At 39.1% G+C, this 27661-nt stretch overlaps 1 protein-coding gene across 8 annotated transcripts in view; it reads left to right on the plus strand.

Annotated features, from left to right (window-relative positions):
* Positions 1–1186: 1186 nt before the first annotated feature.
* RASAL2 (RAS protein activator like 2) overlaps positions 1187–27661 on the plus strand; it is a 339256-nt gene continuing 312781 nt past the window's right edge. For 6 of the 8 annotated variants that reach the window (XR_011996350.1, XR_003235319.2, XR_003235318.2 and 3 more), the window contains exon 1: positions 1301–1635. Coding sequence is in view for 5 of the 8 variants with exons in the window: in XM_026001232.2 (XP_025857017.1) it covers positions 1434–1635 (202 nt within the window). In the remaining 3 variants the exon portion in view is untranslated. Of the gene's footprint in view, positions 1636–27661 lie in introns of all 8 variants that reach the window. The other 2 variants (XM_026001231.2, XM_026001234.2) reach the window with 2 other exon arrangements.

The raw sequence follows: 27661 nt of genomic DNA on the forward strand, positions 1-27661 counted from the left end.
AGCCAAGGTCAAGGGAGACAGTTTCCAAATAGACCAAAAATAAAACACTTGTGACATCATTAGAGGAGAAAAAGCCAACATAAATTGCACCAAGATCAAAGGCAAAAAAAAAAGAAAAAAAGAAAAAAAAAAAAACATGTTTGGTTAATACTGGGCTTTTGAGCATTTCTTGCGCTCGCGAGGCCCGTCTATCCGTCCACACCACACTTCGTAACCCTGCTATTCTAGACCGATGACAAGTCCAGCTGCGGCGCAGGGATCCCGCAGGCCAGACCCCGCCGCCAACTCCGGCCTCCGGGCAGGGAGGAGGCGTTTCCCCGAGGGCAGCTGTAACGTAGAGCAGCCTCTCTCCGGTCTTCCTCCAGTAAGAGAGGGATGTCGGTGCAAATAAATAAATGAATGCATAAATAACTACCTGAAGGGGAAAGGGGTGGGGAGAGGGGAAGGCAAGCTCTCTTCTTTTTAAATTTCCCGCACCCCTCCTCCTCCCCGCCTCCCCGCGCCGCCCCCACTTCCAGCCGCCGCTCGGGAGCCGCGAACCGCGCGCGGCGGGGCGGCGGGCTAGAGGGTCTTCGGAAAGTGGGCGGGGCTGGCCCGATGAATAGTTCGGTGTCCGATTCTTCCTGCCTTCGGTGGCAGTTCCTCCTCCGCGTCGTTACTCGACTGCACACGCGGCCGGGCCCTCGGCCCTCGATTGCTCCGGCCTATCACCCTGGGATGCCGCCTGCCGCCGCCACCGCCACCGCCGCGGCTGCCGGGCTTGTGGGATCGGTGGCGGAGCCGGAGCCGGAGCCGGAGCCGGAGCCGGAGCCGGAGCCGCGGCTGGCCCGGCGCGTCCCGAGAGTTAGGGGGGCGGGCCGGCTCGTTCCTGGGGTGGGGGCCGAGGACTGGCGGGCGAGACCCCGGGGCCACCGCCCCCCTTCCCTGAGGGAGCCGGACGCTCGGAGCCGCGGCGGCGGCGGCGGCGGCGGCGGCGGGAGCCGGTCGGAGGGGGCGGCCCCTGGCGGCGACGCCCCCAGCCCTGCCCCGCCCGGCCGCACTGCATCCCCGGCCCCAGCCCGGTCCGGCCGCGGGGGACGCCGGCGGCGCTGAGCTAGGCGGCTCCGCGGGGGGGCAGGCGGGCGCGCCGCCCGCCCCGGGGGGGACCCACACCTGAGCCCCGGACCCACCCCCGGCCCGGGCCACGCTGGATCCGCCTCCCGGCCCGGGTCCCGCCCGCCGGCTGCAGGTGGGCTGCGGCGCCCGAGCCGCGGGCAGTGGGCGGCGGGGAAGGAGGTGAGCCGCTCGGGTCGCTGCCCCGCCGCCGCGCGCTCCTCCTCCCCTTCCCGCAGGCAGGGCGCGGAGCCGCGGAGCCGCGCGCCCGCCCGCCCGCCGCCGCCGCCGCTCCCGCCGCCGCTCCCGCCGCCGCCGCCGCCGCGTCCCTCCCGGGCACCATGGAGCTCTCCCCGTCGTCCGGAGGAGCCGCCGAGGCGCTGTCCTGGCCGGACATGTTCCCGGCGCTGGAGTCCGACTCGCCGATCCCGCCCGAGGAGCTGGAAGCGGTTCTCCCCGTCGGCGGGGCCGTGGCCGGGGGCATGCTGGATCGGATCCTTCTGGAGTCGGTGTGCCAGCAGCAGAGCTGGGTCCGGGTGTACGGTAAGGACCGCAGGCCCCCGGAGGGCTGGCGTCGGCGCCCCGGCCCGGCCGGTCCCGGCCGGTCCCGGCCGCGTCCTGCCCTCGGCCGCATCCCCTCCCTCCGTCCCGGCGTGCGCGTCCGCCAAGCGTCTCCAGAGTAGCGCTTGAGCCGAGGGGTCCCGCCGGACGGTCGTTGGCCTTTTCGCACCTGCAGGAAGTTTTGAGGTGCGGTCCAGCGACGCAGACCTCACAGCCAGGCGATAAGCCCGGTTTCAAGGAGGTCGGATGGGGACACCCCGTGAAACCACGCGGGCCGAGTTTTCAGGTCTTTCTCCTTGAGTGAGGCGAGGCTGCGAGCCGAGGTGCTGCGGGATAGCTTAGCGGTGGGTAAGCGGCAAAATAAGAGCAGGATGACCAGAAATACCGATTTGGTGGGAACATGGTGCGTAACCTGTTTCTGAGACTCCCCCTCCCAAAGGCCACCGGTCAGCCCGTCCGGGGGTGCGGGACGGTGTCAGACGGCACCATTGTCTCTGGTTCTCTTTTCGTGAAAGCGACCGGGCTGCGACTCAGCAAGTTAAAAAGTGATGAACACACTGAAACTTTCCCTTTCTGCATTCCTGGTAACCACCTCTTTAATTAAAACTGAATGATGAGATTCTATTAGGGTGAGCCTTGCGGCAGCCTTGAAGCCGGTGCCGGTTTTCAGAACTCCGAGCCCAAGGGTTTATAGCTTGGAATTCGGGGATGGAGCTGTGGCTTCCCAAAATATCGAAACGGTCAAGATGTTTATCACTTAGCTCACGTGGGCACAAGACATTAGCGATGTTGGCCGACTCCAAGAGGGCAAATTTGAAGCACCTGGGATCAAAGACGACGTTAAGATGTTGTCCTCCAGTCATGGGCATTGAAGCCTGTAGTGATCAGTACATTATGCCTTTTTCCTTCATCCTTCTGAAGAAGGTATGTGTTTACTGTTCAAGAGGGACCAGGACTTAGAAGTTCTCTCTCTGGATGGTTTTCGGTTGATTTCAAGACTTCAGGTCCATCATTAGCAGAAAGATCACAGAAAGAGGAGTCCAGAGACTTGAGTTTTTGTCTTGGTTCTGCCAGTAAGTGGCTATGTGATTTGGGGTAGATCAGGTCACTTTTTTTTTTTTTTTAAACCTCTGATTCTTCATCTGTAAAACGAATGAATTGGATTAAATAATCTCTTAATGGCCCTTTCAATTGTAAAAATCCTGTAGTTCTTACAACCAGTTCTTAAGGATTTATGTTTATAAATCCTTATAAATATATATATATATATAAATATAACTTTATATTTTGCTCGGTGCTTATACATAGTCTTTGTTGTTCTAAGTAACTGTTCTAAGTAATATATAAATATTATATTTATATATATATATAAATATAACTTTATATTTTGCTCGGTGCTTATACATGGTCTTTGATGTTGTTCTAAGTAACTGAAAGAATTAAAGCAGAGAAGTAGGAGATGATGTAAGGTCATCCAGTTCATTCTCAGCAGATTAAAAATTTGAGTGCCTGATTTCCCATCCACCTGCTGATCCCATTTATCCGATAGCTTATAACAGAGGTTGACAAGAACCTGAAAATGAACTCGAATTGGAGTATATTGTAGTTAGAATGTTTTTCCATCCTATCCTCCTCTTTATCATTACACACTTCTCTGGCACATTGCTTTTTACATAAAGTCAGAGATAGGGTCGTGTTACTGTGAGAATATGTATTTATGATAATTTGGTATTTCAGTGTCCAAAAGTATTCTGTCTGGGTATTCCAGACCTTGTGTAAATTTTTTTTTTAAGATTGATTATTTATTTATTTATTTATTTATTTATTTATTTATTTATTTATTTATTTATGATAGACATGCAGAGAGAAGCAGAGACCTAGGCAGAGGGAGAAGCAGGCTCTGAGGAGAGCCTGATGTGGGGCTCGATTCCAGGACCCCGGGATCTGAGCCAAAGGCAGATGCTCAACCACTGAGCCACCCAGGCGCCCGCCCCCCCCCCCCCCCCAGACCTAGCATAAATCATTGTTCTTTGCGTGAAACCCATAAAAATAGGTGCATGTTTTTGTTGCTCATTTTTAGGGGTAGATTTGTGAGTGGTGTGTGGTGTATATGCATATATATACATACAGATATGTGTATATTTTTAAGTATATATAAATATGCATACGTATATTCTCTACTCACATGTACTATGCATGTCAGTGTCAAGTTGCAGACTTTCCACAGCATTGTAACTTTTTTGCTTTTCCTATCAATTAACCAGATGTTGTTTTAATTTACTGTTTAGTACTTATACTTTCCTTCCTCTAAGGCAGTTCATCCTGGATACTACTTTGTTGTCTTTAGTTTAATGTAAATACTCCAAAACTATCTGAATGATTCTTGGCTTCTCTGTGTCCTTAGCTAGTTTTTAAGTTGCCTATTGCATAACTCTTTGAAACGCTTTTGAAATAAAAATAATAGAATGTGGAAAATCGATTTGGAAAACACTAGTTCATTTTGGTTTTTTTGTTTGTTTACTTGTTTATTTTGTGTGTTCACAATCCTGATTGTTTTGGAACACTTAGGTTCTTCTACACAATTTAAGGAGACTTTGATGAGTGTCGGCTAATGTTTTTAAAGGAAATTCAGAAACTGGGAATCTAGTCTAGAGTATACAACTGGGGATTGAGAACTGGAGTTTTCGTTCTCTCTTTGCCACAAATTGGTTGTCTAACTTTGGGTAAGTAATTTTAACTCTGTGGCTCTAGGTTTCTACATAAAATGTAAAATCTGGACTAATTGGCATCTGTGGTCCATTTTAGCTTTAGAGTTGTCTGATTCTGTGGCCTGCCCTATTATTTTACCTACTACTTGGCCTACCAATTCCAGTCCGACTCCTGGGGACAAGCATCAAGAAAGCCCCTCCCCCCTTTTGTTTTTCTTAAAGATTTTTATTTATTTATTCATGAGAGACACAGAGAGAGAAAGAGGCAGAGGTAGAGACAGAGGGAGAAGCAGGTTCCATGCAGGGAGCCCGACGTGGGACTCGATCCTGGGTCTCCAGGATCACGCCCTGGGTTGAAGGCGTCGCTAAACCGCTGAGCCACCCCGGCTGCCCAAGAAAGCCCTTAATGAGTTTAAATCATGATTATCAGGGGCTTCTGAGGAGCGCTTTTATCAAAAGGTCAGTGAACTCAGTTGTGAAAGCAGGAATGTTGAAGGCAGATGTATATTTGTTTGGAATGTTTTGACAAGATAGGAAGGTGGAGAAAATGGGGATCTTGTTTAGGTGAAGCTTATTCAGTTTTGAGCACTAACCTGAAATAGCCATGTGGACTTTAAAAGGGTACAAAGTAAGAGCTGTATTAAGTGCTCCTGGCTTCTGGCTATGGTACACGTTCTCTACAATATGTTTGAAATCAACATGCAAACAAGCAAATGGCACTAACACCCCTCCCCCCCAACCTGAATATCTTAACAGAAACTTTTGGAAATAATATTTTGTTAGTTCGCCTCATGAAATTTGAAGACTAGGCACTGTTTTGAGTTTGCTATCGACTGTTTTGTTGATAATACCTGTATTCAGAGTTTTGTATATTGCCAGGATTAGAAAACTTTTTTTTTTGGAATCTGTCAGAGCTTTAAAATAGGTAGATGTATATTTAGAAAACAAATGCATCTCTTTGAGGCATAGCTAAAAGAAAATATTTATGCTGCCCTATCCTTCATTTTCTTTTAGTTGTAAAATGTTCCATTTGTTTTATTACAGTTTTATAATAAGTTGTGCCTGTGCCCTGTCAAGACTATAAAATATTTGATACCAGGAAGTCTCTCTGGTTTGTCTTTGTATTCCTATCTTGCCACCCCCTTCATTGTCACCATGTCTAGCAGATTGGTACCTTGCTCATAGTCAGTGTCTGTTGAATGTTGATACACGTGTCCTTTGACCATCCAGATCTCAACCTGACTGATTGTATGGGTGGCAGAGTAGCTTAAACAAAGGCATGCCACAAACAGCTAAATATGGATGCAGAATCCAAGAGCATCAAATGCAGAACATTTTTCAGATATTTATAGCCTCAAAGCAAAGTCAATTGGCTGAAAAAGCGCAGCAGCCTAGCAAAAGGAAACGGGAGCGGCAAAGCCAGCCTCACTGTCTGTGCTTTCTGGTAAACAATGAGAACATTAAAATTAACTACTTTACCATGAATGGATGGCGAGTGCAGGACACTGTTTGGGAGAAATTGAAGATCCCAGTCTCTAGTAGGGCCTACATTGGAGCTTTGCACCCATCAGCACAACAGGTCTGCAAGGGTATGCACAGATGTGCTCTTGGATAGCTAGAGGGGAAATACAGTTATTGCACTAAAGTGCTCACCAAGAAATCATATGGTTTTGATTTTAATAGTATAAGCAGGACTTATCTAAAATATTCACTCAATAAAATAAATAACATCCACATTATTGCTTACCATTAAGCTAGTGTATAACTCCCTGTTTATTGATGACTGATAGGGAGCTGCTGGAAATTTTCTAAAGGCTGGTACTATTTCAGCAAGCAGAACAGAAAGAGAATCATACTGCATCATATGCCATATAATTCTAGACATGTGATAATGAGAATTTGGTAAAAATTTCTCATGAACCTAGAAATGAATTGATAGGGGGTGGTTTCCCCTGTTTGTATTAAATAGTTTTGCTTATGTTTCATGAATAAAGACAAAGAGGAGATATATTTCATTGCATTTTTAGAGAATATGCCTCTATATTTGCTTAAAACACTGGAACCAGTAACAAGTCCAGGAAATTGTTTCATTTTGGTCCAGTATGAATTAGATGTGACTAATTCACTGGCCTTATACGAAATGTTCTTAACATAATTAACTTCTTTGCATAATCTCAGTGAATCACTCATTCTTACATGTCTTGAATATGTACCCCAGGCATGACTCCCTTTTTGTATTAATGTGTAGATGAATAAAGTTGTTTTAAGTTTTGTGCTCTAGCTAATTGATTGCTTGAAGAAAATCAGTGAATGTGTACCCAGTATATCCCAAAACATGTTCACGTTGCTTAAGTGTCTTAATTTCCTCAAATACTATTAATTGAACTATTATAATTATAATTATATAATAATTAATAATAATAATTATTAAATTATATTTTAGCAATTATATATAAAATATATAAAATATAAAAATATATTTTATAAAAATATAAAATTATATTTTAGCAATTCTTGGGATCTTTTTTTTTAAATTTTTATTTATTTATGATAGTCACACACAGAGAGAGAGAGAGAGAGAGAGAGAGAGAGAGAGAGGCAGAGACATAGGCAGAGGGAGAAGCAGGCTCCATGCACCGGCCGGGAGCCCGACGTGGATTCGATCCCGGATCTCCAGGATCGCGCCCTGGGCCAAAGGCAGGCGCTAAACCACTGCGCCACCCAGGGATCCCAATTCTTGGGATCTTAAGCTTGAGTTCAGTACTTTAGATTGTGGCATTACCTTTGAATGTTGAAATGTTAATTTCCGAATGCATTTTATGTACGTTAGTAGACAGTTGTTCGCTGAAACGAGAGATAACTATCAAAAGAATGCCTAGGCATATACTGTTTATTTTAAATTGTGGTGTTGATTTCCAATAGGCATCCCTTTTTATCTTTTGAGAGAAAATTTGTATATTTCATTTAAATTTTCTGTTCTTTTAGTGTTTATAGACATGGACAATTTCCTTTATCATATCTTAGTATTTTTCTATCCTCTTATGTTGCTTTATTGCTGTTTCATTTTCTTTCTTTTTTTTTTTTTTTGCTGTTTCATTTTCAAAGATTGAAAATATTTTTGAAGAATAGAACTATACATCCATAGTCTCTTTTCCATAACCATTTGGACTAGAGTGTTTCAGAATCCAATTTTTTTTTTTATTTTAGAAAATATGCTATATATACAGTGACATAAGCCCCTTAGTGGGATCTGGAGCAACATCCAGATCCAATCATGCTAATATTCCTACAGTTCAGTAAAAATCCACACAAAGTATGGTATAAGGCTATAAATAGTGTTGTGTCATTGAAGGTCAGATTTTACTGCTAAAGAAGTTATGAAGAAAGTGTTTTCACAGCTTTTTGGACTTAGGAATTACAGGTATGGAATTGAGGGTATGTACAAATTTTCTGAACTAAATAATGCAAAGTTCTAGAATACACCTGTTTGAGAATAGTTCACTTAACAGGAGTGCCTTTATCTTTTCTACATTGTAAAAATCAGTGCCTGTACTTTAAAAAATGATGTACAGTTGTGTGTCATTATGTTGAATGAAATAAATTTCTCGGATTTGCTAAGGAAGAAAAGGAATTCACATGACAAAGCAAGTAGGTTTTACTAAGATTACTAAGGGAGCGGTGGCAAGGCAGTGGTTTCTAATGCTTTCTTTCATTAGAAAGAAGGATGAGGTAAGTTGAAGCAGAGGATTTATGTAATTGTTCTTTGCAGTTGCTCTCTTCAGTAGCACAGAGTGATTTGATCACCTTTTAAAGTAGGTGAACCACAAAAAAGCATTCAACTAATGCCCGAGTTAATACAGAAAAAATTCAGTTGTCTGCTCCCTTGTCCCTCCGTATTGTAATAACTTTTAAGTAACAAGAGAGGTGTTTGGTCTTGTTACCAGGAGGAGGAGTTTAAAGTGTACTGAGGGCACTACCGAAATTGCTTCACTCTGTCTTGGCAGAGGGATAATTGCTCTCTGATGTTTGTAAAAACACCTTTCTTCCTAAGAGCTATCAAGTGCTTCGTAAGACCTGTAGGTAGAGAACCCAGTATAGATTTAATGTAGCTTATTTTCTAATGAAGAAGGCAGCCATCAAAAAGTACCTGATATGCAAGTGGTAGAAAAATAAAGATATGCCAAGGTTCAGGTAATAAGTAAGGTTAGTGGGTCTACTGTAAACAATAGGAAAAAAATGGAATCCTTGAAGGCATGACAAAACTTCATCTGCTAGACTGTGATACAGAAGTTGTCATCTTCCTTATCTCTACAGCAGATTTGGATGTTAGAGTCTAAGTTTTGACTTCCCTTACCAAGTGTTGGTTACATTAGTTAGTTGCCTGATTCTCCTCTGCTCATAAGAGTCCAGTTTAGATCCTGATTGCATTCTTTTGCCTCCATAAATTGTCAATACTTAGATTGTGGCATTACCTTCGAATGTTGAAATGTTAATTTCCCAATACATTTTATGTATATTAGGAGTAGACAGTTGTTCGCTGAAACAAGAGATAACTATCAAAAGAATGCCTAGGCATATACTGTTTATTTTAAATTGTATTGATTTCCAATAGCCACCTGTTTTTTTCCTTTGAGAGAAAATTTGTATATCTCATTTAAATTTTCTGTTCTGCGCCTGGGTGCCTTAGTGGGTTAAGCATCTGCCTTTGGCTCAGGACATGATCTGAGAGTCCTGGGATCAAGCCCCACATCGGGCTCCCTGCTCAAGGGCTAGTCTGCTTGTCCTTTCCCCTCTGCTCCTCTCCCTGTTTTCTCTTCCTCTCTCTCAAATAAATAAAACTTAAAAAAAAATTTTCTGTTCTGTTAGTGTTTATAGACATGGACAATTTCCTTTATCATATCTTAGTATTTTTCTATCCTCTATTATGTTGGTTTATTGCTATTTCAGTGTTCAAGTTCTGTTCACATTGTATCATTTTCAGTAGGCTTTCTAAAAGTACTCCTTACTGGACCCCTGAGTCCAAAAGGTTGGTAATACTTGCAGATACTGTTTGGGAGAGCAAAAATTTACAAAGGAAAACATTTTAACAAAAGGCAAGAAAGCAAAATTCAGAAGGATGCTGTGGAAAGTTAAGAAGAAACCTTATTTATTTATTTATTTATTTATTTATTTATTTATTATTTATATTTATTACAAAGTAAGTTTAAAGTTGATAGTCCTAAATATTTTCAGAACAGTCCTTTAAGTTACCTCATTAAGGAAACTGGATCAGGAAGTTTAGCTTATTCCCAAAATTGGAGAACAAATTCCATAGTTTGTCAGGATTAGAACTCTAACCTCAGATTCCTCAGCCTCCTGTTTTAGCTTCTAGATCTTACTGCGTGCCCTTAGGGAGATGGCCTTTCAAAGCTTTAGGTCAGGAAAGCTGGACAGTGAGAAATACCAGATTGTTAGTTTCACAGTCTTGAAGGGAAATGCTGGAAGTACCATTACCTAGGTAACAGAAAACAAAAATGGACAAAACATTCAGAAAGTAGGGGGATGAAATAATCTTATAGTGTGTTTCTTAAGAAGTCGAGTAGAAGACAGATTAGATATTTTTCATCTCTAAATTTTTTATCCATAAATTCTCTATTTTGTAATTGGAAGTAATGTTTTAAGGAAATTTAAATGTTTCATTTATGATGCTTAGAAACCTGGATAATACCTAATAAGTTTCTACCTTCTCTTTTAATTTCTAACCTCTCTGATTCACGTTATAAATTAATGCCTTTTTTCTTACTATGAATATAATAGTGCTTAATGTAAAGAATTTGAATTATAGGAAAATCCAGAGAAAATTAAAGTCACTTGTAATTACACTTCTGAGAGATAACTGTTCTTTTAATATTTTGTTATATTTTTATCCCTGTCTTTTCTGTGTAAAAATGTACTTCTTTGTATGTATTTGCTATCATATTGCATATATTTTAAATCTCTTTCTTTCTTTCTTTCTTTCTTTCTTTCTTTCTTTCTTTCTTTTTCTTTTCTTTCTCTTTTCTTTCCTTTTCTTTTCTTTTCTTTTCTTTTCTTTTCTTTTCTTTCTTTTCTTTTCTTTTCTTTTTTAAAAATATTTATTTATTCATGAAAGACAGAGAGAGAGAGCAGAGACATAGGCTGAGGGAGAAGCAGGCTTCCTGCAGGGAGCCCAATGCAGGGGGAGAAGGGGGACTAGATCCCAGGACCCTGGGATCACGCCCTGAGCCTAAGGCAGACGCTCAACCACTGAGCCACCCAGGAGTCCCTAAATTCTGCCTTATTTCTAACAGTGTGTTTTCTTAGTTTTTAAAAATGTTGAAAACTTTTCAAATATATTTTTATTTATAAATTTAAGTAAAAAATAAGTAGACATTTGCATCTTTCAATATTCAAAAGATATAAGAGGATATTCCATGAGGTCTCTCTCACCCCCTCCTCCTTACCCCCTCACTTACCATCTGGCTCGCAATTATTGTTCACTCCACACAATCAATAAATGTTTGAAATTCTTGTGTATCTTTCCATACCTATTCCCTGCCCAGAAAAACAGATAAATAGATAGGTATATAAAAATTCTACCAAGAGTGGGATCCAAAAAATTTCGTTCATAAAAATGCAAGGTCATGTTTTTTGTTTTTTGTTTTTTTTTTGAAGTTAATGAATGGACTGGAGCAGGCCTGCAAAGGAAGTTGGCTGGGAGTCCTGGGGGTCTGGAGCCAGTTGTTAATTGCTTTATATCTGAATTGATATTATCATAGTTTTTACTCTGTGTATGCTTTTTTCTCCTTTTTAACACAAATGATAACCTGTTATAGGAATTTATCTGCACCTTGTGTTATTCCTGCCTCATATCCTCTCTCTATACACACTTATTAAAATATTTTTGACATAGTTTCCTGTCAGTTTGTAAAGCAGTTCTTCATTCTTTTTGTGACTGCATAATGCCTGAATGAATCATAATTTATTTAACCAGTCCCCAAGTTTTGCTGGTATAAGTGATAATAAAGTGAATAATCTTGAATATAAGCCATTTTGGTTGTGTATAAATATTTTTGTAAGAAAAAGTCATAGAATTGCTAGGTCAAAGATATATGTACTTATAATTTTGAAAGATATTCACAAGTTGCTCTTGTTATAGATTGTAACTATTTATATTTCACCAGCAGTGTATCAGGATGCCTGTCTCTATACATAGGGAATTATCAAGGATTTTTGAATATGTGACAATCTAAATGATGAAAATAGTTTAATTTTTCATATCTCTTACATTGAATGCCTTACAGAGCCATTTAAATATGTCCTTGTCTGTGAATTGTACATGTCTTTGCCCATTTTTATTGGGTTGTTGGATCTTTTCCCTAGTGATTTGTAGAACTCCTTATTAAATAAGAAGGCTTTTACCTGTATTGAGTTGCCAGTATCTTCATTTGTCTTTTCTTTGCCTCTCTACAAGAAATTCTTTTCATACAGTTGAATGTATCAGTCTTGTTTTTTATGGCTTTTGGACTTTATGCTATAGTTAGCGTGGCCTTTCCTATTCTGAGGTTATAAAATAATCCTTCCATGGTTTGTCAAGTACTTTTTTGTTTTCATTTTTTACATTTATTTAATTAAAAAATATTTTTATTTATTTATTCATGAGAGACACAGAGAGGCAGAGACATAGGCAGAGGGAGAAGCAGGCTCCCTGCAGGGAGCCCAGTGCAGGACACATTCCAGGACCCAGGATCATGACCTGAGCCAAAGGCAGCCGACCTGAGCCAAAGGCAGATGCTCACCACTGAGCCACCCAGGCATCCCCACTTTTTTTTTTTTTTTTTAAGATTTTATTTATTTATTCATGAGAGACAGAGAGAGACAGAGAGAGAGAGAGAGAGAGAGAGAGAGAGAGAGAGGCAGAGGGAGAAGCAGGCTCCATGCAGGGAGCCTGATGTGGCACTCGATCTCCAGGATCACACCCTGGGCTGAAGGCGGTGCTAAACCACTGAGCCACCCGGGCTGCCCTGGCATCCCCACTTTTTACATTTAAATCTTTGATCCATTTGGAATTCATCTTGCTATAAGGCTTGAGATATAGATACAATTTCATTTTTAGAAAGATGGCTTTCCAGTTGTCCTAACACTATTTGTTGAATAATCCATCTTTTCTCCACTGATTCAAGATGACTTCTCTATCGTCTAATAGACTACCATTTATATTTTGGTTTCTTTCAGGATTTCCTACTCTGTTCTAATGGTCTGTCTATAATGGTCTGTTTATACTGATGTGTCAGTATCACACTGTTTTATTACTCAGCTTTTATAATATAAAAATATAATTTATTAATGAGTCTAATTTAACACAACTTATTTAACCATTATCCTATTTTAGACATTAACATTTTCCTAAATTTTTATATTAATAGTCTGATTGTTTTTGGGCACAAATCTTTGAATTGAACTTCTGTTTTTCTTAGGCTGAATTCCTAGAAGAGTGTGTTTTTTATTTATTTATTTTTTAAAATTTATTTATTTATTTATTTATTTATTTTTTTTTTAAGAGTGTGTTTTTTAAAGGCCTGAGACTTGGTGCCAAATTGGTGTGACCTTCCTAGAGAGCAATTCTACCACAAATATGTGAAATTATGGCTCATAATTTAAATCCTACTTTATATATTGCTACTTTCAGCACATTGAAGTATTTTTATGTAGATTTCACGTAGTGCCTTAAGCATTATTTAGCACGTATTAAAAGTCCTCAGAGTAATGCTAATAACACTGCCCTTCAAAAATGGAGTTGCTGGGCGGCCCCCCATGGTTTGGTGGTTTAGCGCCGCCTTCAGCCCAGGGCCTGATCCTGGAGACCCAGGATCGAGTCCCATGTCGGGCTCCCTGCAATGGAGCCTGCTTCTCCCTCTGCCTGTCTCTGCCTCTCTCTCTCTCTGTGTCTCTCATGAATAAATAAATAAAATCTTTAAAAAAAAACCCCCCAAAAACCCACGAAAAACAAAAATGGAGTTGTTTTTCTTTTTCTTTTTTTTTTTTTAATTAACTTTTATTGGTGTTCAATTTACCAACATACAGAAAAACACCCAGTGCTCATCCCGTCAAGTGTCCACCTCAGTGCCCGTCACCCATTCCCCTCCAACACCCGCCCTCCTCCCCTTCCACCACCCCTAGTTCGTTTCCCTGAGTTAGGAGTCTTTATGTTCTGTCTCTGGAGTTGTTTTTCTAATGGTATTCCTTTTCATTAATGGTGTATTTCCAAATGAAGGAGGGAAGGACATGAGTATAGATAGAGTCAAAGCAGTTGGTCTGCTAGAAGGTCAAATCCATGACCATGGCTTTATTTATATACTATGTTAGAGTCCAGCTGAAATAACCTGATGTATAGATATATAATGGTTCAAATAACTCTAAGAACGTAGTTGGTGGCTTTCATCTCAGCTGTTGGTGTCCTCCTTCTACTCTTTGTTTCTTAGAGTATTAAGAAGGAAGTGACATTCATGAAAATTCTTTTGAACATGATTTGAATATAGGGTCATTTAGTCTTAGCTGGATGAACAACTACGTTGTATGTCTTATATAGTACTTATATAATTAGCGTCTAATTCAAGGAGTGGCAACAAGAACTAACATTAAGGACAAAATTAACTGAAAATCTTTTCTTCAGAAAAAAAAGAGTAGAAAAATTAGTCTCTGCAAAATCATAGTTTATAAAGACCATTAATTAACCATTAACCAAATTTTCTTTTTCTCTTTTCTTTTCTTTTGTTTTCTTTTCTTTTCTTTCTTTTTTTTTTTTGAGGACTTTTCTAGAGCAGATTTAGATTCACAGTAAAATTGAGAGGAAGGGGGCAGCCCCCATGGCGCAGCGGTTTGGCGCCTACTGCAGCCTGGGGTGTGATCCTGGAGACCCGGGATCAAGTCCCACGTCGGGCTCCCTGCATGGAGCCTCCTTCTCCCTCTGCCTGTGTCTCTGCCTCTCTCTCCGTGTCTATGAATAAATAAATAAAATCTTTAAAAAAAAAATTGAGAGGAAGGTATGGACATTTCCCATATATTCCTTGTCCCCACATCTGCATAGCCTTCCCTATTATCAACATCTCTGACCAGAGTGGCACATTTTTTATAGTTGATGAACCTATATTAATGCATCATTATCACCCAAAGTCTGTGTAGTTCATATTAGGGTTCCCTCTTGGTGTATATATTATGTGGGTTTGGACAAATGAGTGGTATGTACCCACTATTTTAGCATCATACAGAGTATTCCCTCCCTCCCTCCTTTCCTTCCTTCCTTCCTTCAATTTTATTTTATTTATTTATTTTTAAAAAATATTTCATTCATGAGAGACAGAGAGAGAGAGAGAGGCACAGACACAGGCAGAGGGAGAAGCAGGCTCCATGCACGGAGCCCGATGTGGGACTCCGTCTTGGGTCTCCAGGATCACACCCTGGGCCAAAGGCAGCGCTAAACCACTGAGCCACCCGGGCTGCCCATCTTCAATTTTATTTTTTAATTCATCTCTATACCAACATGGGACTCAAACTCAACCACAAGATCAAGAATTGCATGCTCCACCCACTGAGCTGCCAGGTGCCCCTCCTACAGAATATATTCATTGCCCTTTATCCTCTGCTCTGTTTATTCACCTTTCCATAACCCCTACCCCCTAACCCATGGCAGCCACTTACATTTCTGCCTCCTTGGTTTTGCCTTTTTCAGAATTCTATATAGTTGGATTCATATCCACATTTTCTTTTTCTTTTTTTTTATAAACTTTTTTTTTAAGATTTTATTTGTTTATTCATGAGAAACACACACACACACACACACACACACACACAGAGGCAGAGACACAGGCAGAAGGAGAAGCAGGCTCCATGCAAGGAGCCTGACGTGGGACTTGATCCTGGGACTCCAGGATCATGCCCTGGGCCGAAGGCAGGTGCCAAACCACTGAGCCAACCAGGGATCCCCTTTATCCACATTTTCTTTTATCAGTTAGCTGTTTCATTTAGCATGAATTATATGTAATGAATAATATAATTATTATATAATTATAAGGTTGCCTAACTAAGTCGGAAAGGAGCAAATAGGAACAAAGTAGTTTATATTTTGAAATGATATAGAACAATTTGAGAGTGACACTAGGAATCTGTATCCAGTTAATATTGTGGAGGCTCTTAGGAACTTGTATTTGAATTAAATTTGAGCAGGATATAATATATATTTATTTTGCTTCTGTGATTCCCTTAGGCTTCACTACATACAATTCTTATTAAATTTCAAGAATGCCTCTGAGTGAGGAACCCAAGGCCTTTCTAGTGCATGTTCCTATTTTGAAATGGGTTTGAAATAGGCTTGTTTTGCTCAGGTGGTTGGTGACTAGTTTGTAGCAATAAACAGACCTTGAAGAAGATAGCCAGGACAATAGCTACTAACAAAATACATGTTTCAGTATCTAAGAGAAGACCCTATCTTTCATATTTTCTGGTTTCATAAAGACTTCATAGTTTTCCTTTTTATAGAAATGAAGATTTACATGCTTATTTTTTTTTTAAAGATTTTATTCATTTATTCATGAGAGACACAGAAAGAGAGGGAGGCAGAGACATAGGCAGAGAGAGAAGCAGGCTCTATTCAGGGAGCCCGATATAGGACTCGATCCCAGGACTCCAGGATCTTGCCCTGTGCCGAAGGCAGGCGCTCAACCACTGAGCCACCCAGGTGTCCCTATATGCTTATTTATTAATCTAGCTTGATAACATGGTTAAGAAAGAACAGTATCATCCTGTGGTGATTTCCTATTGATATGGAAAGGTAATCCAGAAGATTTGACATGGCCATTTTTCTTAGTGTTTTAAGTCAGAAGGTCCTAAGAGGAGATTTTTAGTTACTTGCATCTCAGATTGTGTTTTTGGTATATACCCTGATTGTCAGGCCAGAGTGTCACCTTGAAGAGGTATTACTATATCTATTGGCCAATAATCTTTCTTTTTCTGAAGCTTAACTAGCAATGATGTTTCTCTTATGTAATTGGTAATGTTATTCCATTTACCTATAAGCATATTATATAAAATTCTGTTTTTACAAAATTGCTTTTTTTCCCTGTAATCTCAAATATCCTGTTTTTCTTTCAACAAATTTATGAAACATGGTAAGTAGTTTTTTGGGGAAGAAATCATGAAAAAGTTAATACTTTAAAGATTCTTGGTCAAGTAGGACTAGAATCTGGGTAAGGCTGAATCTGAGTTCCAATCCAGTCCCTTTTTTTTTTTTTTGAAAGATTACCCTATCTCTTGTCTAAGCTCATAGTTACTGTTTCTAATTTAATATATTTGTGTTAAAATGTATCACAAACTGTTTAAAGTAGCATTTTAACTCTTTTCTAAATTGTTTTAGATTTTGCAGTAGTTCTTAATTAATATATCTCTGTTCTTTCAGAGTCATATAGTTAAGAATGGATATCAAGTTCTTCAGTGGTGAACTGCAGCAATAAAAGTGAAAATGTTGAGTGGAATAACCAATAGATCCTTTTTCTTTGTGTGTGGTAAAATATACATACTAAATTTCATTTTAACCATTTGTAAGTGTACAATTCAAATATAATCCTGGGGCACCTGGATGGTTCAGGGACTCTTGATCTTGGGGTTGTAAGTTTGAGCCCCACGTTGGGTATTGTAAAAAATTTTTAAAAAATGCAGTCACAATGTTGTGTAATCCTCACACTGTCTATACTCAAGTTTTTTTCATTACCCCCAACAAATACTATGTACCTAGTAAACAACTGTCCCTTTCCCCTCCTACTAGTTCATGGTAACCTCTGTTCTACCTCCTGTCTCTATGAATTTGCCTATTGTGGGTACTTCATACAAGTAGACTCATATAATATTTGTTCTTCTATGTCTGGCTTATTTCACTAAACCTGTCTTCAAGGTGGCATATATCATCTTCTTGTAGCTTATATCAAAATTTCATTCTTTTAATGGCCAAATATTTCATTGTTTGTTTATCCATTCATCTGTTGATGGATACTGAGTCATTTCCATCTCTTGGGTTATTGTGAATAATGCTTCTATGAACTCTGGTGTACCAGTATCTCATTGAGAACTTAATTTCAGTTCTTTTGGATATATACCTAGGAGTAGAATTGCTGGATCTTGTGGTAGTTCTGTTTAACCTTTTGAGAAATGGCCAAACCTTCCATAGTATCTGTACCTTTTTTTGTTTTCCTACTGTAATGCACAAGGGTTCCCATGTCTCCTCATTCTTGCTCACACTTATTTATTGTTATTTTCCATTCCTTTTGATATAGCCATCCTAGTAGGTTGTGAAGTGGTGTCTCATTGTGGTTTTGATTTTCATTTTCCTCATGATTAGTGGTGGTAGATATCTTTTCATGTGCTTATTGGCCATTTTTATATTTTATTTAGAAAATTGTCTTTTCAAATCCTTGTTTTATATTAGTTCTTAGTAGATATATTTGTATTTTTTTAAATTGTCAGTGATAGTGTTAATTATCCTATGTATTAAACTTAAGTCTAGTAACACTGCCAATCATGACTATAATTGTAGCAACAACAATAGTGACAAAGTAAAACTTCTTGGGTGCTTATTATGAGCCAGGCACAGTTCTGGGGTGTTTTATGCCTATGAATTTATTTAATCTTCATGAATACCCGATGAAATAAATGCTGTTATTATCCTTATTTTGTAGATGAGGAATCAGAAGCATAAAGATGTAAAGGAACTTGCTCATGGTGTATAGCAAGTAAATGACTGATGTAGGATTTTTTTTTTTTTTAGAGATTTTTATTTACTTATTCATTCATGATAGACACACACAGAGAGGCAGAGACACAGGCAGAGGGAGAAGCAGGCTCCTTGCAGGGAGCCCGATGCGGTACTCGATCCCGGGTCGCTAGGATCAAGCCCTGAGCTGAAGGTGGCGCTAAACCACTGAGCCACCCAGGCTGCCTTGATGTAGGATTTGAATCCAGGCAGTTTGCTATTGAGTTATATTCTTAATTGCTATATAATTTGGCTTCTCATCTATAAAAATTCAAAATTGTTACTACAAGGAGCATAAAGTGTGATGTTTTTTAATTTGAACATTGAACCTGTAGTTTATATGTTTTATATACCACCATAACTGTAAACTAGTGACATTTGATTGGCTAGCTGTGCTTTGGATGTTATGATGTTACTGAATTTTTTTGAATTTTTTTGTAGAGTTGTCCAAGTTCTATTAATCGTAGATAACATAAGAAAGCTGTGTGTGGGTGAGTAGTGTGATATTTCTTTCACATGAGCACATGAGCGAGGTGGGGGGAGGGGGAGGGGGCGGAAGAGAGAATTCTAAACAAGCACAGAGTCCAATGTGGGGCTTGATTTCATGACCCTGAGATCATGACCTGAGCTGAAATCAAGAGTTGGATGCTTAACTGAACCATCCAGGCGCCCCATGATATTTCTGTATTTAAAAAAAGATTAAACAAGTCCTTTAGCTATCTAAAATTTATGTATTTTTAGCAGTAATACAAAATTGGAAAATTGCGTGTTTGTGTTTTGAAGAAAAGCATGCCTTTTTAGGCTTGTCTGTTTAACCAAGCCACTGAGAATGCCAAAATTTAAGAGACCACATCGTCTTAAGAACCAAGAATTAGGGCAGCCCCAGTGGCCCAGCAGTTTAGTGCTGCCTTCGGCCTGCGGGTGTGATCCTGGAGACCCGGGATCAAGTCCCATGTCGGGCTCCCTGCATGGAGCCTGCTTCTCCCTCTGCCTGTGTCTCTGCCTGCCTCTCTCTCTCTCTCTCTGTCTCATGAATGAAAAAAAAAAAAAAAAAAAAAGAACCACGAGTTATATTCATCGGGGACATAGCCTTATTAATTCCAGGATGTAAATTTCAGGTGGCTTTCCAATTTAATATTAATTCTAAAAAGAGGATCCACCTTTATAGAACCAGGCAAAGCCAAACATTGATCAGAGTTTGGCCAGATAGCATATATTTTAGGATATTTATAGAATTCACATGTTTTTCTGTAAAAGCCCAGGACCCGTGGCCTCTTGGTAGGTCTTATCTGCTTTCCTTTTAGTTACTCTTCAGTCTGGCTTTCCTTGTAGTATATATATGCTTTATGATTATTATAATAATAATACTTTTTTAAAGATTTTATTTATTTATTCATGAGAGACACAGAGAGAGAGGTAGAGGAACAGACACAGGCAGAGGGAGAAGCAGGCTCCATTGCAGGGAGCCTTATGAGGGACTGGATCCCGCCCTGGGCTGAAGGCGGCGTTAAACTGCTGAGCCACCTGGGCTACCCTATGCTTTATAATTAAAACTATCCTGAGGCTTGTATTTCAAGGACTCAGAAACTTAGAGCATGATTCATACACGGTAAAATGTGTGAATTGGTTCTGAAATTTAACTTATTTCCTGCTAATAAATTGTAATTTTTCAAAATCTGTGATTCTTTTGAGCTATGGACAATGTAGCAAGGGGAAGTGAGGTATAATCTTAAGTTCTGATCAGTTCATTTTTTTTTTAAGGATTTTATTTATTTATTTGACACAGAGAGCTCACAAGTAGGCAAAGTGGCAAGCAGAGGGAGAGAGAGAAGCAGGCACCATGGAGCAGGGAGCCCAATGCAGTGCTTGATCGATCCCAGGACTCTGGGATCATGACCTGAGCCAAAGGCAGATGCTTCACTGACTGAGCCACACAGGCACTCCTGTCAGTTCACCTTTTGATGAACATTTGGATTGTTGCCATTTTTTTGACTATGAGAAATAAAGCTTCTGTGAACATTTGTGTACAAGTCTTTGTATAGATGTATGTTTTTATTTTTCTTGGGAAAATACCTAAGAGTGGAACAACGGGGTCATATGGTAGGCATATGTTTAACATTTTAAGGAACTGTTAAACTGTTTTCCTAAATACTTTACTATTTTACTAGGTACAGTATGCAGAGTGTGACAGTTCGAATTTCACTGCCTTACCAACACTTGGTATTGTCAGTCTTAAATTTTAGCCCTTCTAAAAAGTATGTAGTGATACCAATTGTGGTTTTAATTTGCATTTTTTTTCTGATGACTAATGATTTTTCTGATGACTAATAATCTTTTCATGTGTTTATCAGACATTATTTTAGTTAGATGTCAAATCTTTTGTGCATTTTATTTTATTTATTTATTTATTTATTTTTAAAGATTTTATTTATTCATGAGAGACACAGAGAGAGAGGCAGAGACATAGGTAGAGGGAGAAGCAGGCTCCATGCAGGGAACCTGATGTGGGACTCAATCCTGGGACCCCAGGATCATGCTGTGAGCCAAAGGCAGATGCTTAACTCCTGTGCCACCCAGGTATTCCTCTTTGTCCATTTTAAAATTGGGCTTGTCTTACTGAGTTATATGAATTCTTTATATATTCTGGATATAAAATCATTGATCATGTATGTGATTTAGAGTTGTTTTTCCCTGGTTTGTGACTTGTCTTACCATACTCTTAACAGTGTCATCAAAGAATACAAGTTCTTAATTTTGATGATGTTGATTTTTTTTTTCCTTTTATGAGTTGTGCTTTTGGTATTTGATACCAGAAATCTTTATCTCAGGGTCATGAGTTTGAGCCCCACGTTGAGTGTAGAGTTACTTAAGAAAAAAAGAAGAAAAATATTTGTGTGGCCCAAGATCACAAAGATTTTCTCCTATGTTTCTTTCTAAACGTTTTATAATTTGAGGTCTAAGACTTATTTTTATTTTTTGTGTGTATATGGTGCAAAATATTGAAATTCGTGAACAAATATGGACATCTATTCTAGAACCATTTTTTGGAAAGAGCATTCTTTCTGCACTCAGATGCCTTTGCATCTTTGTTGAAAATCAAATATATGTATGGGTCTATATCCGAACTCAATTATATTCTGTTGTTGTCTATGTTGACTCATGAGCATACTATTTTGATTACTATAATTTTATAATAAGTCTTGAGATCAGATATAAATCCTCTAACTTTGTTTTTCTTTTTTTTTTTTTTTAATTTTTATTTATTTATGATAGTCACAGAGAGAGAGAGAGAGAGGCAGAGACACAGGCGGAGGGAGAAGCAGGCTCCATGCACCGGGAGCCCGATGTGGGATTCGATCCCGGGTCTCCAGGATCACGCCCCGGGCCAAAGGCAGGCGCCAAACCACTGCGCCACCCAGGGATCCCTGTTTTTCTTTTTAAAAATTATTTTGGTCAGGGCTTCTGAGTGGCTGAGTCAGTTAAGTATCTGTCTATTCTGTTTAGGTGGTGATCTCAGGTTGCATTATTATCCTTCTCCCTATTCCTCTGCTGCCCCCCACCCCCTACTACCACTTGCGCAGGTGCACTCTCTCTCTCAAATAAATGAAGAAATAAAATCTTAAAAAAAAAAAAAAAAAGAAAAGTGTTTCTGACTAGGTCATTTGAATGCCCATATAAATTTTAGACTCAGCCTGCTGGGGGATTTTGATTGATGTTGTGTTGAATCTATAGATCACTTGGGAGAAATACCTTAGCATTATCAAGTTGTTCAATTTAGTACATCTCTCTCTCTATTTTGTCATTAATTTCTCTCTACAGAGTTTTCAGTATATAGTCTTGCGTATTTTTTCTTAGATTTACCCCTAAGTATTTCATAATACTGATGATATTATAGATTGTATAATTTAAAAATTTTAATTCAGTTATTTGTAGCTAGTATACAGAACTATAATAGATTTTTGCATTTCATTTTATATTCTGCAGACTTGCTAATAAACTCGTTTGTTATTTCTAGTGAAATTTTTTGTAGATTAAATTGGCTTTTCTGTATATTGTTTGCATATAAAGACAGTTTTACTTTTTTTCCAATTAGGATGCCTTTTATTTTTTTCTTGCCTGATTACATTGGCTAGACCTTCCAGGATGATGGTTAATTGAAGTAATGAGAGGAGACATCCTTTCTTATTTTAGGAGAAAAATTTTCAGGGGTCCCTGGCTTGTCAGTCAGTAGAGCATGCAACTCTTGATCTCCAGGTAGTTCAAGAACCAGAATGGGTGTAGAGTTTACTTAAAAGAAAAAAAAAATAGAAAAATTTCAGTCCTTTTACCATTTAAATGTGATGTTAGCTTTAGTTTTTCTGTTTTTGTTTTTGTTTTGTTTTTCTGTAGATGCCCTTTATCGATTTGAAGACATTTTCTTCTATTCCTAGTTTCTTGAGAGGGTTTTTTTTTTTAAGATTTTATTTATTCATTCATGAATAAATGACACACACACACACACACACACAGAGGAGAGACATAGGCAGAGGGAGAAGCAGGCTCCTCACAGGGAGCATGATGTGGGACTGGATCCCTGAACTGGGATCATGCCCTGAGCCAAAGGCAGATGCTCAACCGCTGAGCCACCGAGGCATCCCAATTACATTGATTTAAAAAAAAATTTGTTTTTATTTGTCAGAGATAACATGAGAGAGAGAGACTATCAGCTGGTGGTGGTGGTGGGGGGGTGTGGCATAGAGGGAGAGGGAGAAGCCCAAAGCTTGATGCGGGGCTCAATCCCAGGACCCTGTGATCATGACCTGAGCTGAAGGTGGATGCTTAACCAACTGAACCACCCAGGCACCCCAAATTACATTGGTTTTTGAAACCAGCTTGCCATTCTGGCATAAACTCTACTTCTCATGTGTTGTTATCCTTTTTATAGGTTTGATTTGCTAAAAGGTATGTTAAATAATTTTCCATCTACATTCATTCAAGAATATTGGTTTATGATTTTCTTTTGATATCTCTCTGGCTTTGGTTTCAGAGTGTGCTGAAATCATAGGATACATTGTAAGTTATTCTTTTTATCTTTAATTTTCTGCAAGTTTGTATAGAATTGGTATTTTTCCTTGTACATTTGGTACACTTTATCAGAGAAAATTTTGTGGGAAGATTATTCACTTCAAATCTAATTTCTTTAATAGATATAAGGCCATTTATGTTACTTATTTCTTTTTTATTGTCTGTGTTTTTGTAGGATTGTGTTAGCTTTGTCTCAGTTGTCAAATGTATCAGCATAAAATTGTTCATAGTATTTCCTTATCATTTTAATGTCTGTAGAATCTCTAACAATGTGACTTCTTCTCTCATTCCTGATATTTTAAATTTGTGTCTTACCTATTTTATCCCCTATCCGTCTAGTTTAGGTTTATCAATTTTATTGATCTCAGAATCCGCTTTTGGTTTCATTGTCTTTTTATTTTTTATTTTTTTTTCATTTTTTTTCATTGTCTTTTTAAATTTCTTTTCTTCTGTGTACTTTGGGTTTCATTTGTAATTCCTTTGCTAGTTAGTTTCTTTTTTTTTTTAAGATTTTATTTTTTTATTCGTGAGACACACACAGAGAGAGAGAGAGAGAGAGGCAGAGACACAGACAGAGGAAGAAGCAAGCTCTATGCAGGGAGCCTGACGTGGGACTTGATCCCAGGACTCCAGGATTACGCCCTGGGTTGAAGTCAGGCACTCAACCCCTGAGCCACCCAGGCATCCCTAAAGGTAGACTCTCAACCACTGAGTCACCCAGGTGCCCCTCAAGGAGATTTAAGTAATATAAGAAAATAATAATTTTAGTTGCTTCAGGTAGAAGGGTGAATCTGGTCCTTGTTAATCCATCTTGGCTGATAGCAAATGTTCTTCTGTATCTGATTTGGGCCTGAATAAAAATGGGTCTAAGAGCAAGTCAGTAATAGTCTTCTCTTTCTATAATTTCAAATCTAATGTTTGTACATCCTCAGATATGTATGATCTTGAGCTCTGACAAGTTGGGTTTCTTTAGTGCCTTTTATTTATTTAAAGTCAGTACTCCAAGAAGGTCAACACATCTCTTTCCTGTCACTCACATACTCAATACAACAAAAAAATCTTCATATGCTACTTTAAATTCCTCTAAATGAGCAGCCCTGATGGCGCAGTGGTTTGGTGCCGCCTGCGGCCTGGAGTGTGATCCTGGAGACCCGGGATCGAGTGCCGCGTCAGGCTCTCTGCATGGAGCCTGCTTCTCCCTCTGCCTGTGTCTATGCATCTCTCTCTCTCTCTCTGTCTCTCATGAATAAATAAATAAAATCTTTAAAAAAAAATTCCTCTAAATGTGCCACAACTATTAATGGCATAAGCCCTGACTATAAATTTCACAGCACATCTCTTCCTGTAAGCAGTGGACTGGAAGTTTGGAATGCTTATTTGACCTGAATAAATCACTGAAATATTTTCTTCCCTTCTTTGAAGGTGCTGATTTTTGGCAAGCAAAGTGAATTTTTCTAGGTTTACACTAAACTTCCTAAGCTTCTTATTAGCAAGTAATTAGCTACTAAATCATGCTAACTATTAGGTTTTAAAACAGCCAGTTTTGCTAAGCAGGAATGTGGGGAGCTGGTGAAGGGGATGTACTTGGCTCCCAGACTACATGTTGTAGTGCAGGCTAGGGAATGATGTCTATCCTTGTAGGTTCACCATAGATGTTTAGACTGAAAACAAATTGACTTAGGAACAAATATGTATGTTGGCATGTCTAACCTAAGGCAAAATTACCATTTTAAAAATATTTATTTATCTGAGAGAGATAGAACATGTGCATGAGCAAGCACAGGGGGAGGGGCAGATGGAGAAGAGAATCTTAGACTGTCTAAGTGTGGAGCCTAACCTGGGACTTGAACTCACGACAACCTGAGCCAAAACCAAGGGTCAGAAGCTTAACCAACTGTGCCACCCAGGCACCCTGAAGACAAAATTATTATTATTATTAAGATTTTATTTATTTATTTGTGAGAGACACAGACTGAGAGAGAGAGAGAGAGAGAGAGGCAGGCAGAGACATAGGCAGAGGGAGAAGCACACTCCCTTCAGGGAGCCTGATGTGGGACTTGATCCCTGAACTCCAGGATCACGCCTTGAGCTGAAAGCAGAGCTTAACCACTGAGCCATCCAGGTGTCCCACGAAGACAAAATAATAATAATAATAATAATAATAATAATAATAATAATAATTTTTTATTTTTATTTATTCATAGAGACACAGCTAGAGAGAGAGGCAGAGACACAGGCAGAGGGAGAAGCAGGCACCATGCAGGAAACCGATGTGGGACTCGATCCCGGGTCTCCAGGATCACGCCCTGGGCTGCAGGCGGCGCTAAACCGCTGCGCCACCGGAGCTGCCCGAAGACAAAATTATTTATGGGCCCTGTTCTAATAGGGATTATAGTTTAGTCAAGGAAGTAATTATTAATCAAACATAGAATAAATATAAAATTACAGTGAAAGTACATAGTGTCTGTTCTAGTGTGTGTAACTAATCTAATTTAGTTTGGTAGAATAGAGAAGATTTTCTTAAGGAAGTGACTGAGATCTAAAGGATGAATGGGAGATAACTAGGTGAAGGGTTTTAGGAGTGGGGGAAGTCCCAGGTGGAGAGGACTGCATGTGCAAGGTCCTGATCCTAGTGAGCTTAGAAAGTTTGAGAAACTGAATAAAGACCAGACTGACTGGATCTCAATTAGTGAGAGGGCACATCGTATAAGATGAGGCTTATACCATGACACATGAGAAGTAGCTATGTGTCAAGGATTTGGGTCTGGAAGATGATGCCTGGTCCATTTGCTTTAGGAAAAAAATCACTCTGGTATAGTGTAGCCAGAGAGATTAGTCAGGTTATTGTATTTCGGGCAAGAGATGGTGATAATTTAGGCTAGGGAGATGATAGTGGAGAAGAGAGAAGTAGACAGACTTGGGAGATATTTAGGAGATTAAAATAGATAAGATTGGGTGAAGGATTAGATGTGGGACACTTGATATGGGGAGAGATGGGGAGATGTGTCAAGGGTAACTTCTAGTTTAATGGTGAAGAAAGATTGGAGGGATGTTGGTATTTACTAAGATAATGTTTTTTTTTTTTTTTTCCTAGTGAACTGGAACCATTTTTTTTTCTTTCAGAGAAATATGTATTTTATTTAGGGATGTTTCCAAATCCTAGTATCCTTTAGGACCCAGCATAGATATGATTTCTTTCTTGAAGTCTTTCCTGACATTTCCTTCCTTCCTTTCCATCTACTTTCCTCTATATAGCTAGGAATAACTTTTGTCTTCTTTGAGTTTCTCTTAAACTTTGTTTATATTTCTGTTATGGGACTTTTCTTCACCTAACTTGTATTCTATTTATTTGTATATGTTTCCTTATTGACAGCTGCTGATTGAAGGGGAGTTTTGTTCATTTTGATATTTTCATAACAGTAACTGTCTCTTAAATGAACATATACTCTGGCCTTATAAGGTGTGGATTCCATGAGGGAGTATACTGTTTCAGTAAAAAGTCTTGTGTTTATTAGGGTATCAACATACAAGAAGAATTCACTAGGGTAATATAATGATAGAAAGGTCTTTTATTACTCCATTATTTCGATCATTAACTATTACTAAACTTTTTAAAAATAATTACTTCAGTTAAATAATACTATTGAAAAATATGAATACTTAGGCTGAAAGTTTCTTAAAACAGGTTGTTAATTTTTATAATTATTGATTTAATTCATAAATCCGCAGTTGAGCTAAGCATAGGCTAATATAATGCCTAACATTTGTGTAGGACTTAATAACAGTTCAAAACATTCACACATAATATGTCTCAATCTGATCTCATAACAGTCCTATTAGCGGTAAGATAAGTATTATTGTTCTCATTTTGCAGAACTATGCCATATATTGGAGGATACTTTTGAAGACCTTGGAATGAGACTATTTTGTGTTTTTAAAGATCAAAATATTCCTTCGACTTTCCTTATAGAGTTAACTGGAAGTCTTTGAGAAATAAAGTAACTGTTACTGTTTGAATCATAATCTTTTTGAAGATTTGACCAGAGTAGATTTATGGGCTAATATCTCAATCAGGGTTCAGTTTCTGAGATGAACTCAACTCTAACCCATTCTGATTAGGTATTGTATGATGTTTTCATATGTTAGTGAAAAAGGGCCTTAAATTTGTCTTGCAAGTAACTAGTAAACCTGCATTTTATTTTATTTTTAATTTAATTTAAATTTTAAAGAAGGTTTTATTTATTCAAGAGAGACACAGAGAGGCAGAGACATAGGCAGATGGAGAAGCAGGCTCCTCTGGGGACCCTGATATGGGACTCAATCCCAGGACCCTGGGATCATGACCTATGCCAGAGGCAGACGCTGAACCACTGAGCCACCCAGATGCCCATAAACCTGCATTTTAAAATAGAATTACTTATATTTAAAATAAAATATAACT

The sequence above is a fragment of the Vulpes vulpes genome, chromosome 13 (assembly GCF_048418805.1).
Source record: "Vulpes vulpes isolate BD-2025 chromosome 13, VulVul3, whole genome shotgun sequence".
Classification (NCBI taxonomy): Eukaryota; Metazoa; Chordata; class Mammalia; order Carnivora; family Canidae; genus Vulpes; species Vulpes vulpes.